Source organism: Accipiter gentilis, chromosome 5 (genome assembly GCF_929443795.1).
Source record: "Accipiter gentilis chromosome 5, bAccGen1.1, whole genome shotgun sequence".
Lineage (NCBI taxonomy): Eukaryota > Metazoa > Chordata > Aves > Accipitriformes > Accipitridae > Astur > Astur gentilis.
The window spans coordinates 4,460,100-4,479,007 of NC_064884.1; the positions used below are offsets into that span (position 1 = coordinate 4,460,100).

Below are 18,908 nucleotides of genomic sequence, written 5' to 3' on the forward strand. Positions count from 1 at the left end.
CCCCCCCCCATTACAACCCCCCATTTCCATGTTTTCCCAGTCCCAAGGAGATGCTCGAGGTCGGGGGCATCACCCCATCAAGCCTGGCTAAGGTTGCCATCCTCTCTGCGGGCAATCCCATGAGCTTTAGGGCTCTGAGCATCCCATTAAATTGAGGTTGGTTTTTTTTTGGGGGGGGGGTTATTTTGCAAAGCTGGATACCCCCCCCTCCAGTGGAGATCCCCCCTCCCTTTTTTTCTCTTCCCAGGCTTTAAAACGAAGCCGCAGTCGCATCCAGGCTGCGTTCCAGCTTCGGTGCCAATTAGCGCCGGTTCCCCGGGCATCGCTGAATAGGGCAGCAGGGATGCGGGGCAGGATGCCCGGAATCGCTTCCCACCCCCCTTTCTGAGACCTGCCAAACTCATCACCCCAGTGAGCCACCCCGAAGAGGCTCCCCGGCCCCGAAAAAGGGGTCAAGGCCTCCAAGCATCCTGCCCCAGAGGGATGGTGATGTTTTTTGGGGGGAAACGGGACGCTTTTGGGGGGGAAACGGGACACTTTTTGGGGGGGACGTTATGGGGGGATGCTGTGGGGAGGTGTTTGGGGGGACTTTTTTGGGAGGATGCTACAGGGAGATACTGTAAGGAGGGATTGGGGGGGATGCTATAGGGAGATGCTTTGAGGGACTTTTTGGGGGGTCATTAAGGGGAAATGCTATAGGGGGTGGGGAGGTGCTTTGGGGTGACGCTATAGGAGGAGATTTTGGGGGGGCACGCTGTGGGGTGATGTTAAAAGAAGATGCTTTGGGGGCTTCGGGGATGCCATGGGGGACACTATAGGGATATTTTGGGAGGCATTTCAGGGGGATGCTCTGGAGGGTTGTTTCGGGGATGCTGTGTGGGGGGATACAGAACAGTCACCGCCCCCCCCCCCCCGCCCCCGCCGTGTACCGCCCGGAGCGGGACGCGAACCGGCGTCCTCGGGGCCTCGTGGGGGCGGGCCGCTGTGCGGGGGCGGGGCTAGGAGGGGCTGGAGCGAAGCGGGGGCGGGGCTGGTGGGCGGGGCCGAGGGGGTGCTGGAGCGAGCGGGGGCGGGGCCGGGACGCGCCAGAGGGGCTAGGGCAGTGGGCGGGGCCGGGCGGGGATGTGGGCGGGGCCGGGCGGGGATGTGGGCGGGGCCGGGCGGGGATGTGGGCGGGGCCGGGCGGGGATGTGGGCGGGGCCGGGCGGGCGGAAGTGGCGGTGGGCTTCGAAGCGTCGACTGAGGCGGAAGTGGCGGTTGGTAGGGTTGGGGGGGGGGGGTGTGGAGGGGATGTCAGGGTGTTTTGGGGAGGGGGGGGGGGCAAGGGATGGCGGGGTCCCGGGGAGGGGGGGTGCAGGGGGTGCCCGGGAGGGGTGAGGGCTCGGTTTGGGGGTGTCTGGGGTTGAGGGGGGGTTGCAGGGGTTGGGGGTGCCCGGGGGGGGGGGGGGGAGGGGAGGTTATTGGGAGATGAAGGGGCAGGAGGTACCAGAGGGTGCCCAAGGGGTGAGGAGATCGGGGGGAGTGCCCTGGGGGGCGTGGGGTTGCCTGGTGGGTGAGGGGAGTGTAAGGGAAAGGGGGGGGTGTACGATGGGCTGGCAGGGGGGGCGGTAGGGGATGGGGGTGCACAGGGGGTGTGGGGAGGTATGGGGGCTGCTCAGCCGCGAGGGGTTTGGGGGTCCCCTGTCAGTATGGGGAGAGAGGGCCGCAGGGGTACAGTGGGGTGTCTTGGGCGTTGGATAACTGGGGGGGGGTACAGTGGTGTGGGGGGAGCAGCGGGGTGCGGTGGGCAGGAGATGGGGCTTGGGGTTGGGGGCTGCGGGTGCCGGTCGGGGGGCCTGGGGGGACACACGCTCTCACCTCCTCTGTCCCTTCCCCAGGGCCGAACCCGGCGTGGTGCTGGGATGCTGCCACCCTCAAAGGAGCGGCTCCGGGGGACCGGGGAGAAACCGGGGGGGCGTCAGGCGAGACCCCCGCGGCAGAGCTGGCGGGTGCTGGCCGAGAGGAACCAGAGCGTGGCCCCTGTGGGCGTCTGGGTGGAGAGTGCCCCAGGGCAGCCGGAGGAGAGCCTGGCCTTCGTGAGTGCTCTCGCGGGGGTCCCGGGCACCATCTGGGCTGATGGGTCTCACCAGGGGTGTCTCTAACCCTCCCAAGTTGTGCCAGCAAACCCCATGGGGGTGATGGGAGGCCAAAAGCGAACTTTTTCTCTGTTTGAAGGCAGCCAGGGACACTGCTCCTGAAAAGAATAATTTATTTTAATGGCTTTTAGTGGGGTCAAAAGCCACCGTGGTGTCCGTGCAGCCTGACGTCCCATTTACACAAGCCCACAGCATCTCTTGACTTGATTCTCCTCAAATAAACTGCATTTTTGGGAGAGAAACAAATTGGTTTGAAACATCAGTCTGGTGGGGAATCTAGCCAATGCTCTAATCGGAGCCGTTGTGATTGCTTAATTATTTGTATTGTGTGCTCTGCGCTTTTAATTTTAGCTTTAAGATCTATAAATTTTCAACATATTACTAGAAGCTGCCTTCCAGTGTAGGTAGCACAGATAAAACTTACCAGGTTTGTGCCCTCCATGCCCCCAGCGTGAGTGTTTTCTCGCTATTCCCAGATGCTCCTTAGTTTATCAGCACTGGGTTTGGAACTCCATGCCATAGCTTTGCATTTGAGGTGGCCATGCCGTACCCGGCTGACCAGTCCCCCCTGTATCGATGCTGCTCTTCGCCTTCCCGTTCATCTGTAAGCGATGTCGGTGAGCTGAGATTTTATTCCACGTTGCTTATTTAAAAAAAATAAATAAGTTGAATGTTTCTGGGTCTGGAGCCAATCTCTGCTGTACCCTGTTAGAAACACTTAAGAAAATCTTTATCGATGCCTATCTCGGGGATTTCTGCTTTGAGGGTTATTATAAGAGGACTAAAAGTGCATTAAATATAGGATGATGAGTTCAGTCCCCTGTAATTAATGTCTAAACGTTACAGAAGCTCCTGCCCTTCTGAGATGATTTATTTCCATATTGTAATTTAAATCCTGAAAGGTTGAGATAATATATGGAAATGAATCATCTCCATATTCCACATAACTTCCACCTCGGCACCGTGAAACTTCTGGGGGAGCCAAACTCTTCCTGACTCCTTCAGGGAGCCTGCGTGCTCCTGGTCGTCCCTGGGTGTGGGGGCTTTCAGGTGCCTTCAGGTGTGGATGTAGGTGCACAGGGTTATCGGAGCTTATTTAATATACTTTTATATGCCAGCGGATCATGTTAAAAAATATATATTAATGCCTGCTATATCAGAATTGCTAATGAGGTTGCCAACGGGACATGGAGCAAGCTGCTGATGGCACCGTTTTGTGTAGCTCTGGCTTGGTTTCATCATTAACAGTGCAGATTTCTCCCCGTCTTCGTGCTTGTTTGGTTGTGCTGACCTTGCTTTGCTGCTGGTCACATTCCTGGCAGTCAGTGGGATGTAGGGAGCACCCGATCCAGCGTTTACTAAGTTGAGTTGAGTTCAGACTTGCCCCTTTCCTCCATCCATTCAGACTCTGATTTTTCTTGCTTTAGGCTGTACTGCGGTGACAGCCAGGAGAGCAATACCAGTTTTCTTAAACCGTGGTAGTATCAGGATTGCTTGGTGTGACTTCAAGTGAGAACCTTAAAAAAAAAACCCAAACAAAAACCAAAAAAACCCACCTGATTTTATTTTTTGTTTTTAGGCCATTGCTTTTAATCTTTTACTTCAGATGGTAAAAACATTCTTGGAGCCATAGCCGTGCCTGTGCTGTGCTCTGCAAACTGCTTCCCTGATACGCTTCCAGCCTTGCTCTTGCAGAGCAATAATGGGATTAGAGGCCGGCCCATTCCTTTTGGATTCAGGCTTTGAATATTTGAGCATCCTTTCATGGGAGCAGGAGCTAGGAGTTGCTGTGTGAGGCTGCCTTATATTTTCTTTCTGTGTGCGTTTGCAGAGAGGTAGAGGAGGAGGTGTGCACGTTCCTTATCTGGCTAGCTAGATTCCATCCAAGCTCATAATAATTCAGTAGACATTGTGCAAGCTGTTATTGCACAGATTTAGAAACAAAACATTAAGTTTGCTCTGGATGCTGCTTTCCTGGCTTGTAGATGCAGGTGTTGGAAGGGAAGATGGAATACAAGCTGCTATAATGCTGCAATGTAGCAAAAAATTGTGTGAAATCTGCTTTCACCTTTTGCAGGCTTCAGCATTTCAGGTGGAGGAGGAGCTGAAGGAGCATCAACGGGAGAAGGCAGCCAGCCTGAGACGCTTCCAGGGAGAGGTGAAGCAGCGGGTGAACCAGCAGGTCAGGATGCGAAGAAAGCAGCAGCTGCAGAAGTCCTGCGAAGCAGTAAGCAGATCTCCGTCCCTGCCTTGCCAGGAGTCTTGCAGGAGAAACTCCTCTGAAACCAGTGTAAATCAGACAAAAACCCACTAGACCTCCAGTCAAGGTGTTAATAAGAAAAAAAAGAGGAAACTCGTGGTCATGGCAGACCCCGTGGCTGCAAACGGTGTCACCTCAAGCAAGGTCAGTGTGACACCTTGGTTCGCTCTGGCACTGAAGGTGCTTTAAGCCCTTTGCCTCCTTGCAGAAAGGTCACTGGCTCTCTTGGGCAGCAGCAGAACAGAGTCCCGGTGCTCTGTGCAGAATTGTGCAGAGTTTAAAAAATAGCCAGGCCAGAGTTGTGAATGATGTGGGTGTCTCCTGGCTGCATTTGAAACAAAGCAGCTCATTTCTGCTATCCCTTTTCCAAATAGTTCGCAAGCAACACTTTCACGCTGTCTCCACATTCCCATTTTCCCTGTGGGCTTGTTTTAGGTTATCCTGTGAATATATTTAATCCTTTGTGCTTTCACACAACTGCCAGGGAGACTTGCCAGAAACTCGCTGTGGAGCAAGAAGGGAACGCACTGAAATGTCAACGGTTTTGGCTACCCCTGGGGTGTTTGGGCTGTTTCCAGGGCTTGGGAGGCATGGTTGAGTGGGGATGTCCTCACGTAACTCAGCTAGCACTGCTCCAGACTGAAAGCCCGCAGATGCCTTCAGCCCCTGAGAGCCCGCTGGCTCTTTGCACCCCTCTCAGCGTGGAGAGCAAAAATGTCCATCCGAAGAAATGCCACCAAACTGAGCCAGCAACTCCCGCTCAGCACGAGTGATGTCCTGCTAGGTGATGGTTAGAGATTTGCACGTGGCCTTTTAACTCTGGGGTCTGTGTCCTGGCAGGCAGAGAGGGAGAGCTGCATCGCCATGCAGTACTCGGACTCCGCGCTGCGCTTGACCCCCCGGAAGAACACGTGCCTGTTTCGGAGCCACCCTGCGCCTGCCATCTGCGGTCCCGGCGCTCACACCCTCCCAGCACAGCAGCAAGGGATGCAAAGTGAGCCGTTCCAGCGGCAAGCCGCCAAGGTGAGCGGTTCTTCTTCTGCATTTTTCATCCCTGCTTCATCATGCCAGATGCTTGTGGTTTGAAATGAAGAACAGGCAATGTTTCTTTTTCTTTTACAACGCATCCCTAATATTTGTTTTTAATGTCGAATGAAACATTGGCTTACATTTTCACTCTGGTTTACTGACTATTGTTGTACTCCTCCATAGCACTCATCAGAGCATCAAAACGGGTAGTAGATGTCTTCTTGGAGGATGCTGTGGTTGAACTTGCCCCGCTGCTTGTAGATACAGTGAATTTTCCCTCTGCACACAGGGACTTGTTGCTGTGCAGGCATGTCGTGTCAAAGAGGTGGCACTAGGTGGTGCCACCTCATTGCAGCTTGTCTCCTGCAGACTGGGAGTATGGGATCGTGAAATCTTGGAAAACCTGCCTTTAGGGACTGTTTTAAGCTTTTTTTAATAGTGATGCTTATGCTGCATTTGGCATTTTATAGAGCACGTGTGTTCACCTAGGAACTGGAGTTATTCTGGTTGAAGTAGTGCTTCCCTTGGGGTGGAGAATCCCTTCTGCCTGGACACTGGCCAGGACAATCAGGGATCTGGGACTTCTGGCATCTCAGCAAAGTGACTTGGGAGCAGATGAGCTGTAACTAAGCCCTTTACCTTGCCTGGATCAGGATTTCAGTGCATTGGGGCAGCTCTGAAAGACACCTTGGGTTGTAGGTTACCTTATACCTATTTGTGAAGCTAAGTGTCTGTTGAGTTGCACTCCCTTGATAAAGGACCTCGGTTGGAGCAGGGTACATTAGGAGATCTGTTCTGTGCAGCTAAACTTGGTGGAAAGCAGCTAGTGACCGCTTCTTTCGTCTTGTCTTTACCATCCCTCTTCATGACAGCTTAGCAAAACCATGAAGCAAGTTCGGCACAGGCTGGCGTCCTGCAAAACCATGCCCCAAGGAGCGGGTCCCCCCGAACTCCCTGGCAGTGTCTGGAGGCGAGAGGTGAGTGAGGGGTGCCTGGGGTAGGGTAAGAGGAATTACCTTGCAAACTGGTGAAGGTCTGGCTCTAATTAGCAAATCCAAAGTGTACCTCGGTGAGTTTCTCCAGAGTTGAAACAAACCGGGCTTTTGTGACCCACCTGATGATTAGCGTGCCTTTTGGTGGCCTGAGGGTTCTGTCCATCTGTTCTTGCTGCCTTTCAGAGAAGACAGCAGGATAAAGTGGGTGAAAACCTCTCTGTTTGCAGAGACTAATAAGAAAGAAACTAGGAAACAAGAATTTGAAAAAGATTTTTTTAAAGGCTGAGATTGTGATCTGGGTATCTGGGAAGAATGCAACGATCAGCCCTCCCCTTAGGTGCCTTTATTTCTTCAACAAACCTCAACAACTCTTCCCCTTGCATCAGTCCCTTGTTTCATGTGGGTGGCAAAGATCTGGAGGGTTTTCCTCACCCAGCACTGGCTTCTGGTAGAGAATTGTTGGCACGCATCCGCTTTCCTCAAAGCAGAGCATAGGACCCACGTAGGGAGGTCAGTCCCGAGTGCCTCACCTTTTGTTCTGTTGAATTTCATCCTGCTTTTGTCACTCCGATTCTCAAGAACAGCTTTGTATTGCAGCTATTATCCTGGTTTCTATGCCAACACCTTTCTTAAACTGACGTACTTTGTCCATCCTGGAGAACACCAGCAGCAACCCCACCTGGTATTTTGTCTTACTGCCTCCTCCGGAGCCAGTTTCCTGCCCGTCTTGCAGTTCTTCATTCCCATCTCTTTCTTGGGTTCATCAAAGGTGAAGTAGATTTTGGCTGGCTGTTATCTAGAAAATACCTTTTATATAAGGGCTGCTCCGGTTCTTCCTCCTCTGTGTACTGTTGGATTTCTCTTCAAGGAAGTCAGCTTTGTGAAGAAGAGTTACAGAAACAGTATAATTATGGGCTCGAAAACCTTGTTATCCATTTCCAACACTAAACATAACTTCTGTTTAAGTCCTCGATGCATTGAGGCTGCTCAGCAAGGTGGAGTGATTCATTACTTTGCTATTAGCAGCACTAAAGCCACGCATGAATAATACAGCTGCTGCCCCTGCAAGCCAGGGGGTTACAGAGGTAGCAAGTGGAATGCGTGGGAGTCCCAGGGCGAGTCATCCACAGCAGTGAGAAACAAGGCTGGGAGGGATTGGGGGCCATCCTCCCACCTGAACCTTACTGCAGCTACAGTTAATCTATGCTCTCTTCAAACCTCTGGCAAGGAGGATTTAACAGCTTCCCTAAGCAATTTATTCCAGGAGGGATATATTGATTTATTGCGTTACTCTGTTTTATTACTCCAAGATAGTAGAGGGAAAAAAAAGCTCTAATATTAATATGACTCTTTCTCCCTGTCTGAAGGTTTGCCATGTTCACAGCTAGGCAGGACAGCAGCTTGTTCCCTTCTCTTCAGGTGCAAGAGGTTGGCACGGATTTAACCACCCTGCTAATTGCTGCCATAGTGCGCTGCCTTGCCCTTTGCCATAGTGCACTGCCTTGCCCTTTGCTTTTGTCCATGTAGAATTTTCTTGTGCTGTCTATTCCAGCTGATTTCTTTGGTTTGAACTCAAGCATTTTTAGCCTGTTCTCAAATATTTCTGCAACTTCAAGTGGCTTGGTGGGGTCTAAATGTAATCAAGATGCTTCTTTTTTCTGTCATCCAGGCCAATAATGAAATTAGCAAGGAGAGACCACCTAGTTCTTACTCTATTTTTGTGCAGTGAGCTTCTGAGACTGAATCTGGATAGTGTTTTTAATCAGTATTGCACTTCCCATGTAACAGTTTCACCTAACAGATATTTCTTCACAGAAGTGTTGAATTAGGCCATGTCAAAAGCTAAGCTAAAATCGAGATGTCTTCTGCTGTGCGTTGCCTGAGGCCTCTTTCTTCTATTGCAGGAGAAATTCAAACCAGCTAGACCTGACTTGCTCTTGACAAATTTATGCTGGTTGCTGCTTATCTTGTTTTCTAGCAGCTTACAGGCAGTTTGCAAGGTGATTTCCTCGTGTTTTTCCAAAAGTCAGGCAGTTAAACTCTTGAGGCTAAAATCTTCTTAGTATTTCCTTTTCCCCTCCTTTATTTAAAGATAGACGCTCATTGTGCCCTTTTCTGATAATCTGGACCTCCACAGATTTCCGGGAGAGGCTTGGGGAGACAACTGTTAGCAGCTTGTCTGTCACTCCTGACAGTAATCCAGGGCAGGTCCTGTCTGCTTAAAAAATCTCAGCTTCTAGGAATAATCTGACTTTTTCTTCCCAATAATAATAATCCAAGATTTTTCTTGCTGCTGCTATTAGCTCAGAGCAAGCCTTTGGCTGAACATCAATGCCCAGAAGCATAAAACACTGTTGTTCTTGGTGTCCTCTGATAGCTGTCCTTGAGTAGCTAGTCCTTTAGTCTCTCTTACTAAAGCCTGACTTGTTGCCTTGATCCCTCTTGTTTTACTTAGAGCTTTGGCCTTTCTGGCACTTGTTTTGTTTTTTTGTCCCCGTGTGCTTGTGTTGTCTCTTGCCTGATTCCTTCAGTAATCTGACCCGTGCTCCACTTCCGCTGTGCTCGCATGGATCACGGGCACAAGAAGAGCTTGGGATTTAGCCAGGGTTGTCTTGCACTGCACTGCTTGTCTTGCCACCCTAGCTGGGTAGTTTGCATTTGCTCAGTTGAAAGCAACTGCTGCTTCTCCTTGAGTCCTGTTTTCCGCATTTTTCTTCTTTTTTTTCCTCCTTCTTCCCTCTAAGGAGTTGCATTCCCTGCGATCAATAATCCATGTTGCCAAAATCGTTGCTCTTCATCTCTCCCAGAGATTTCTTTCCAGGTCAAAAACATTCAAAGAGTTTCCTCCCTGCTTTCCCAAGCAGATACCTAGGTGGTAATTGCATGGAAATTATCTGTCCGGTGTTTCAGATGATCCTGTTCACCAAATATTCAGCAGCTTTGCCTTAGGGTTTTGTAGACTCCTGTAGGTCCCCAGCATTACAGCACCCAAATTCTTTTCCCCAACAGATCGTTCCCCAAAGTTGGCTTTTTTTCCACATTTTCATTTCCTTCTACCTTCAGGGCTTCAGAACATCCGTACAAAGCAATAACTTCCTCTCTGTTCCCTTGTCCTCAACGAAGCAGCTCGTCTGTGTTGTGTTTCTGTCATGACAGGATTGATAGAGTAATTCCTATGCCTATCAAATAATTTCGTGTTCAGACTAACTCTGGGCTTTCCTCCATCCTTCCTGTATTGCCACAGAGCCATCTCAAGGGTTCCCTGGTGTGACCTGCTCTCCTCCTGTTGATCCATCCTCTCCCTCTGTCAGCAGTCCCACTCTTCCCTTCCTAGCATGCTGAAGGGACAGCAAGGCAGGAAGAAAAAAAAATAAATCCTGGCTCTGAGCTTGCTTCTGGCATTTTGATTTTTTTAGTTTGCAGGAAACAATCTGCTGCCTCTCAAAATATTGTTAATTGGCACCAGGGAGCCTGCCCACTTCCCATCTGAAGGAGTACGCTACGTACTCATACTCCAGTGCCACTCCAGAGATCCCACACCCCCCCAACTCCTTGCAGTTGCAAAACAGTGCCTAGAGAGGTCTTTTCCTTGTCTTTCCTTTGCCCTGCACACATCTGTCTCTCTGTTTCTGCGGTTGGTGAGTAGGTAGTTACAAGTTACCCTGCTAAATTCAGATTTTTCTGGCTCTCATGTCCTGCGGTGATGCTTGAACACATTGCATTGCTGCTCGCCAGATCTCAACTGACTCTACAGAATAAGCGCCCTCGGGTTAAAGCTACTTCTTAACTGTGCACGAGGATGTTGAATTTGCCCTGAGCACCAAAGCAGCCACATTTGAATTCCAGATTTACATTCGTCTCCTCCCTTCTCCAGAAACCAGAGTCTTGCAAGACAGCCATGGTGCCCGCAGAAGATGAGAGTGAGGAACTGCTTCTGGCAGGACATCATGATCTGCCAGCTGAACTGCAAGACCAGGGGACAGCCCCGCATCAGGCTGAGCAAGATGATGACTTCTACATCAAAATTGAATTTGAAAAAGTAAGACTCGTATGGGGCTGGGCCAGTTGGTCTTAAGAGGTTCAAATCGTTGGGATTTGGGTTTATTTCAGCAGAGTCGGTGAGGCTGCTGTTGTAGTAAAGCAGTTGCTCCCTCAGGCCTGGTTAACTCTTAAGCCTACTGTCGTCAAAACAGGCTCGAGAACTGTGTCAAAGCTAAGTGAGATTGGCGGCTTCTGTTTCACTGCTTTCATCTTACAGCTGTGGCTTCAAAACGGGTTTTATTTGTGCCTGCCTCGTGATGCCAGTTGGCTGGTGTTCAGCGGAAATCTGAGTGTGTGCAATTGCATCGTACGCTTAACCAAACTCCAGACTGCGGCTAGCAGGACCTGCAGCTGCCTCTGGTCCGGCTGCCCTGCTTGGAGGCAGCAGTGGGGTGGAAGAGCTGTGGGTGGTGCATCAAATCAGCTGGAAACCTCCTAGAAAAGAGAAGGGAAAAAAAAAGAAAAAAAAAAAAAGAGCTTTGCATCAGAGGAATGAGCTGGCTGTGACAATTCCTGTGCCTTGGGCTGGTGAAACACCTCCCTTAGATGTAGCATGAATCTGTCTGCTTGTGAGGACAGAGCTAATGTATTTATCTGTCTGCTTGTGAGGACTGAGCTAATGTATTTATCGATTCCTCTTTTGTTTTCAGGCAGACTTTCATTAAGCATCTGAGGTGTTGAAACGTTTTGCCCTGATTACCTGGAGTAGTTAGCAAATACTTTATGGCTATAGCAGCATGTGCCCAACCTTAGCTGGTGATTAGTCCAGCTAGGAGCAGAAATACTGGCTTGACAAATATTGAGCTGAGGGAAGAAGGCGGAGCTTTATGCTGAGGTTTTGGGAGATGTTGGCTGTTGAATTCCCCTGACGCTTTTGTTATTTTTATTATTGTTATTTGTATTATTGTTATTTTTTTTGCACTTCAAGAAGTTTTAATGGAAGTTTGGGAAGGAGAAGTGTGAATCCGTATTTAAACTAACCCTGGGAAGAGGTTTCTGGTTATCTTTAGAGGTGTTTTGACAAAGCTTTGGTGCTCAGGCTCCTGCATGGAGATGTTGCACGTGTCCGTCCTGTCTATAGTCAACCTATATCCCCCCAAAAAAGCACAGCTCATAGGTAGGTTACCTTTTGAGGACTGTAGGGTTCATGCCTACGTGAGGACCCACCTCCAGCAAGGAGTATTTTGTTGAGCGTAGATGAGAAACTTGACCGTAAAGGTGCTGATGCGTCTCTCTTACATTATCTTCCAGTTCTGTGATGGATCGGTGAAGGACTCAAGCTTGCCTGAGTCTCCTCAGAGGCTGCACACCGATTACCAAGCTCCCCTCGTACTCTGGGCTGGTGCAGACCAAGAGGAAACCAAGAAGCAGGTTTGTCCACTGGACCCAAGTCCTCATTGTTTCATCTCCATTTCAGGACTGAAAAGTACTGAGCATAGGGGATACTGCTAGCTCAGATAAGAAGCCTCAAGAGCAGCCTTAAAGTGTGAAGCATCTGCTAGGTTTATAAGTTGTCAGCGTTGATGGTGTCTCAGGTCTTGGGCAAACATACCGTGTTCTTTCTTAACATCCCTCGTGACCGTAAGTGCAATCATTACATGCTCCTCCTGCAAAATCTGGGATCTGAATAACATCGAAGGGTTGGAGGAGCAACGGGCTTTGTTCATTTTGCCTAGCAAAACAAAGGTGTCGCTTTCTGTAGTTGCATGGAGAGAGAAAGAACCTGCCAAAAATGCTTAAAAAAAAAGAAAAGAAAAAAAAAGAACAAGCCACGCTTTATCTTGTTTGGGTATAAGGCTGGGAATGTAAGGTTTCTAACATATCAGCACCTAACAGGGATCGGGATGGTAGCTTTCAAGCACAGGCTGCAGACCTGTTGCTGAGTGTCTGATTTAATGACGAGACCTTACCAGCCTGCAACCAGGACAGTTTGGCTTGTGCTAGTGTAGGTGATACAAAGAGATGATGTTTCTCTTGGATGCCTAAAGGAAGTGACTTTTATTTTCCTGCTTCCTTCTGACATGAAGAGGAACACTTCCTCTTCTTTTGTCGGCTTTCTTGAAGCTTACAGCGTAAAACTGGAAAGGACTTTGAAAGAGTTGTATTTTTTTGTTGTTGTTTTATACGTGCATTTTTCCAACAAGCTGATCCAAAATCCAGTTGTGGTTTCTAGACAGTGTGACAGCAGCTGGGGCTTGTCAGGCTGCTCCTTCCCCCAGCGGTTCCCTCTGCCCCTTGTTTTTTATCTCTGTGGCTCTGCTCCACCCTGAGATAACTGGTTTTGCAGCACTCTATTCTGCGTGGGTTTTTTCCATCCAGCTTTGTCCACTTTCAGCCTGATGATCTCTCCTGCTCCTTTATCTCCAGCTGTGCAGGGCTCTCTGCTGGGCGAGATGGACAAACTCAGCCCAGAACTCTTGGCGTTGGTGAGGAAAAGCCCACGCCTTAAACTTTTTGGCATCGTGGAGCTCACACTAGCTGTGTACCGACCAATTCCCATGTGGGTGGGAGGGCTTTTGGTGTGAGCTTTAGCCAGGAGGTTTCTCTCCCCTTGCTGCATCAGTGGAGTTAAGCCAAAGCCTAGACATGAAACCTCTTCGTGAGCTTAGATCCTGCAGGGCTCTTGGATCCCTGAACCACAGGACTCCCTCCTGTGTGGGAGTTGTTTCCTGCAGGGCTCTTGGATTTGTCTCAGCAATGACTTTGCCACTTCTGTGGTTCTCCTACATGTAGTGGGTCCAGCTCGGTGTTGTATGTTCTTTTTTTTTTTTTGGAGATACAGGCTTCCAGTGAACCGCAGAGGAAGTGGGAACCAGCTCTTTTACCCCCAGGAAAGCGAGAGTTTAGGAATTTGTCAGATGACAGAGCTTCCATCCATAGGAAGGTTCAGTCGAAGGATGCTGATACAAAGCTCTCTGATGCTCTGAGACATCTTGGTCCTCCTCTCCTAGCTAACCACAGTCTCTCCAGTTTCTCAGTCCTGCGGCATGTGCACTAGGAGATGTTTGAGGATCTCTTGGGGAAGGAGCAAGGTTTCTATCCTGACAGATGTGCGCTCTAGAAATCAAGCTGGGTGCTGATATCACTCAATATCAATCCCAGCCTGTTCCCAGCTGTCCTTCTCAAAGGCGCCTCTTCTTTCCCGCAGCGTCAGTATGAGTACCTGAGATACAGGCGTCTCTTCATGAACATAGAGCGAGAGCAAGTGAAGGAACAGCAGAGGCAGAAAGAGAGGCAGAAGAGAATCACCGAGTGAGTATGTGTGGATGAGCGCCAGTGTCTTGGCGTCACCTCCTTCATCGCAGGCAGGGCCGCCCTTAAGGCCGGAAAGGTCTTGTGTGCTTGTCTGGTGTGAACCAGGCAACGGGATTTTTGAAAGCACTTCTGCAGCCCAAATGGATGGATTGAAAAGGCCACTTTATCAACTTTTTAAAAAGCAGAGAGTATGTTTCAAGAAGCTCTGCAATACTAGTGCCAGTTATAAAGCCTGAGTTACCTCCTGGGTTTAGTTTAGTGCCCAATCTGTTAACCCTGGGGTGGGATTCATTCAACCAGCCCCCACCAAGAGACACCCTTGGGCCATGTCGAGTCCTTCAGAGGTGCTCAGCACTTTTCTATCTACTTTGTGAGTCCTCTGCAGGTTGGGTGGGAGTTGGGAACCAAAACATCAGGCTGGGAGAGTTCCATGCAGCTCACCAAACCGTGACTCTTGGGAATGGATCCCAAGCCCCTCTGCTACAGTCCATGTTTAGAAACTTTGGGGTGAGGTCACGTCATTGTTGTTAAACTGATCTTATCTCTGGGGTTTTTAATATCAGACCCTTCACCCTCACAACTATAAATGTATGTAGTGTATTAAAAAGATTTCCCAGCATCTGTTCCAGAGTTGAAAAGTCAGTATCTGTGTAAAAGTATCAGTACTCATTTTGGTGGTTTAGTCATCTTCTCCCTTTTAAGGCGTTCGTTAAGGAGGAGCTCTGCAAATTCACACCAGAATAGGAAAGAGACTCTAGGGTGGTTTTTTTTGTCTCTGCCTTGCTCTAAAATAAAACGATGTAGCTCTGACCATCTCGGTCTCTAATGCCTGCTCTGCAGTGGGCAGGTTTTGTGGGAGCGGGGCAGGCACCCGAGGGCAGGATTTTCATGGTCACTTTTTGGAGAGAAATTGCCAGTCTAAAGAAACGCTCCTCTAGCCACATTCCTGACATAAATTGGCACTCAGGAGCTTCGGAGACCTTTTCCTGCCCTGCAAGTGCTGGTGAGACACCAGGGATTTCCTAGTTAGTGTGATATCTTTTTATTATGTTTTTTTTTACCCCTGGTTGCAGGGGTGCTGCTAGAGCTGCAAGCTGCTTGGAGTGTATGTGGAAAAGGGCTGGTTTTGTAATTACTTAGCGTAAAGCCTTAAGTCGGCCTTGGCCTTAGTTTCTGTAGCAGAAGATTTATGGTGGGGTAGTTAAGGCTCTATTACCACTTCATTTAAAAAACATTTTGGAGTTTATAACCTGACTAGAGCAGTTTGGCTTCAGCGTGTTCCTTCTGGATGTAAAGATTTGACCCCCCAAATGGAGTAACATCCAAAACGTCTTGTTCGATTACGCTTTCTCCCCCTGGCTTCTACCCAGCCTTGATTTTTTTTTTTTTTTTTTTTTTTTTTTTTAAATTCCTTTTGGCAGTGATCAGCCTGTAACATGTTATTGCATTTGGTACTCATCAGCGGGAATAAAATGGCAGATGCTTCAGTTTAAAGTCTTTGTGCTTTGTAATTGCCGCTTGTCAAGGGAACGTGCTTTGCGTTTGGTGTGACTTATACAACCCAGATTCCACTGAAAGGACTGGAGTGCCGTGTAGGTGCAAGGGCGATTGAGGAGATAGAGTAAGATTTGACTAAAAATGCTTCTTAAAGCCTGTTTTGGAGTAGGTGTGGGATCCTTGGAGCTTCTCTGCTGTACCCAGCACTCTTCTCCAGCCCTGTTACATTCCCCATCCTGGAAGCTGCAAGGACAGCTTACAGTAGGATCCAAGCTGCCCCCTAATCAGAAGAAGTCTGAAGTGGGGAAGCTGAGCTGTTGGCCCTTCCTAGTGGATCTAAAAGAGCCCAGGCACCGCTCTTGGTTTCAGAAGGACAGAAGAGCAGCTCTTTTGGGGAACTGCAGGTGGCACTTCTTAAATGGAGCACGTGTGAATGTGATGCGGGAGGGAGCTGGAAGGAGAAGTCCACGATGGTGAGAAGACTAGCAGGCAGGAGGAGGTCAAGGACAGGATCATCTAGATCCCCTTGCCCTGAGCTTACAACCAGGGGCCGGCAGGGAACGGAGTTTGGGATGCAGAAGCTCCTTCTCTAAGCATGTGTGTGCCTGCAGGATTAAGAGCAAGAAGGAGAACCAGCGCCGGGTGGAGGAGCAGAGGTTGCAGGAGACGGCCGAGCAGCGAGAACCCTCCCCAGGAGAGGGAGCCTGCGAAACCCTGGCCCAGCTTAAACTGGAAGAGAGGAGAGCGAAGAAAGTTAAAGAAAAACAGCAGAGAAATAAGGAGTATGTGAGGTACGACTGGATCCCCTCTCCTTCTGCAGAGCCGGGTGTTACTGGCAAAGGTGAATATTTTATCCCTTGCAGGTACATTGAAGCTCTAAGAGCCCAGATGAGGGAGAAGATAAAACTGTATAACATCAACTTGCCCCCGCTGTGCTCCTGCGGGTCTGATTTCTGGGACTCCCACCCGGATACCTGTGCCAACAACTGCATCTTCTACAAAAACCACAAAGGTAGGAGCTTCTGCTTCTGGAGAGGAGGCATGAGACCTGGATCTCTGATTATATAGGAGAAATCAAACGTGGCTATATGTTTCCGTGGTCCTGGGCTGCTGTGTAGAGATGCTCCTACAAATGTACTCCTGAGAGGGCAAGTCAGGTGCTCTGCTGCTTGTTTCTAACTCAGCCTTTTCCTCTGTCCCTTCAGGGAGCTTAGTGGCATCCTCAGCAAAGCACCAGCCTCTATAAAGCATTAAATAACGCTGCTGTAATACATATGTTCGTTGGTAGCGGGAAAACCATAAGGAAAATGCTGCAAAACAGGCTCGTTAAGGGCACAGAAAACCTCTTTGCCTTAAATCTTCTGCTGGGAGGATGCACGAAGGTGGTGGAAGTTGTCTTTGTTAGGTGACGGATTGCTCTGATCTTGAGTACAGCTTGGAAAAATACCTGTCTGAGCAACTGGGAGTCATCTTCTAGGGGTAAAAAAAAATAGAGAAATTGGGGCTTTACAAAAAAAAATCTTTAGCTTTCCTGATTTGGCTTGTATACTGCTTCATACTCAGGACCGTGCAGAGTGTGCAGACAAGCATGTGGAAAACTACAGGCATGTCTGTTTATCTTAAAAAAACCAGTTCTTCTCTCTCTGCTTTACAGTAAAAGGCTGAAGCTGAGCCCAGTTTCGGGCTGTAAGTGAAACTCTCATCTCTTAACGCTGCTTCTTTCTCCCCTTCCTGCTCAGCCTACAGCCACGCTCTGCAGTCAGTCGTCTCGTCCTGTGAACCCGCAGACGGGAGCCCCTCGGTGAGGCTGCAGCTCCGAGACCTGGCCGCTCTCTGCGCTCGCTCGGGGAAACATCTGTGACGAGGGCAGCCACGTCCCCCGTCCCCCCGGTGTATTTTGGCGACTGTTGTAAGTAGAGAGCAGGGCTGTGCCCTGTCCTGCCTGTCCCTCCGCTCCATCTGGCAGGACGGCGCCTTCACTGTCCTACTCCTGGGGCTCAGGTTTAAGCTGCATCTCTCCCGTTTTGCTCCTTGTGCGTGGTCGGCCAGACCAGGAGTGTGGGGCGATGGTCAGTGCGAAGGAGCCGATTGTTCCGCGAGGCTGGTTTAGAGGGAGGCACTTGAATTCTGGCATTCAGTTGCGAAATAAACTGTTTGCAATTGTTGTTTGTCTCATTAGGAGCGTGAAATGAGAAATGAGGTGCCTGGGGTCAATATCTCTTAGGGTTAGAAACCCTTGTGGTTTCTAACCTCTTCCTTCCCACTCCCCTTGTCTCCATTGCTGTGCCGCTCCCGCCAGCCCCTGCCTCTCGGGTCACGGTCCAGAGCCAGGTATTTATTGCTCCTTCGCTTTCTTCCAGGTGAGGACCTCTCCTCTGCTAACAGCCACCTCTCCTCCATGCTCCCACAGCCTCTATTTTGCTCCGGAAAGGAGCTTTTTCCTAGGAAAAATTGGTATTTAGCCTCCAGGTCAGTGACTACTGTGCTGCTTCAGCCCCTCGGCAGGGGTTGCTGGACCAAGATCATTTTTACCAAAAATTACACTGGTGGGGTAACATGGTCCTGCATGGAGGTTGCGCCATAACCTGTCATTAATATTTACTGCTTGCCAGCCGCCCTCCTGTCACCTCTCCAATATTAACCACAGCAGGAAGGATGGGCGGCCAAGCGTGCCGGATTATTTCTTTTGCCTGTTACCATCCCGCCGGGTGCGAAGCAAACCCACGACCCCGGTCCAGAGGTAGCATGGAGGTGCCGAGCGAGGGGATGCTCCTCCATTCCCCCTGGAGAATCATTCACCAACTTATTTGTGGCAGCTGGTGCTATTTATTAACTGCTGTTTGCGTCAGGGGAAGACACCGTGGACCTAATAAGGGGTGTTGAGGTGGATTTGTGAAGGGCAGGATCTGGCCCGGGAGGTTTTTGCCTGTGCCAGGGCTGGGGAAACAAAGGGCTAAAGCTGCAAACGTGTGTTTTAACTGATTTCAGGGCAGGGCTTTGTGCTGGGGCAGCTGAGGACAAGTGTTTCCTTGGCAGGTCCCCAGGCCCTTGCTTGCACCCTGGGGACCCCTGTTTCCAGCTCTCTGAAGGGGTCGGAGCGGCTCCCGAAGGGCGGTGGGCTGGTTTGGGGCTTGGTTCAAAGGAATGACGGTTAAATAAAGCTATTGCTGCTCCTTGATCTCAACCTCTGGCTCTTGCTTGACTCTGTAAATGGGATCCTTTGAGAGCGGGTGAGGGGGGGAGAATTTCTCCTGGTGTGAAACCTGGGGGAGAGGACAGCGGGACTCCCCAAATCCCTGCAAATAAATCCAAAAGCAACGGCTGGGGCGGCTTAGCCGAAATCGGGGCACCAAAGCCCTTTGGAGGGTGAGGGAGCGGCAAAGTAAAAACCGGCCTTTTCCACTGGAAAAACAGCATCATCTGGGGAAAAACCCGGAGCCTGCTGGCGGGTACCGGCTGCAGGTGAGCCCCCCCCCCTTTAGGATTTGGCCCCCCTCCCCGGTACCCAACTTTGCTTTTCCCTCCTTCCCTCCGGATTTGAAGTCCGATTTTTGGTTTAGGCGGAGCCGGGACCGGAGTGGAAGCTCCGGTTTCGCACCTCCGCCGTTGGAGGAGAGGACGGGCCGGGGGCTCCGCGGGGCTGCACCCGGGGCGGGACCGGGACCGGGGCGGGGAGCGGCGGGCCCTGCGGGGCGG

The 18,908-nt window shown here is 50.2% G+C and overlaps 1 protein-coding gene across 5 annotated transcripts; it reads left to right on the top strand.

Annotated features, from left to right (window-relative positions):
- The first annotated feature begins 1,201 nt into the window (after positions 1-1,201).
- Positions 1,202-18,383, top strand: CCDC15 (coiled-coil domain containing 15). Of its 5 annotated transcripts, none has more exons than XM_049800617.1 (12): positions 1,202-1,256; positions 1,878-2,075; positions 4,213-4,362; positions 5,236-5,418; positions 6,297-6,401; positions 10,294-10,458; positions 11,712-11,831; positions 13,609-13,712; positions 15,824-16,003; positions 16,076-16,224; positions 16,952-17,121; positions 17,573-18,383. In XM_049800617.1, the coding sequence occupies exons 2-11, from the start codon at positions 1,902-1,904 to the stop codon at positions 17,071-17,073; spliced, it is 1,452 nt and encodes a 483-aa protein (XP_049656574.1). In that variant the 5' UTR covers positions 1,202-1,256; positions 1,878-1,901; the 3' UTR covers positions 17,074-17,121; positions 17,573-18,383. The 5 variants fall into 5 exon arrangements, with proteins under 5 accessions (XP_049656574.1, XP_049656576.1, XP_049656575.1 ...); XM_049800619.1 differs by having other exon boundaries at positions 1,207-1,220; XM_049800618.1 differs by having other exon boundaries at positions 1,228-1,260.
- Positions 18,384-18,908: the final 525 nt, after the last annotated feature.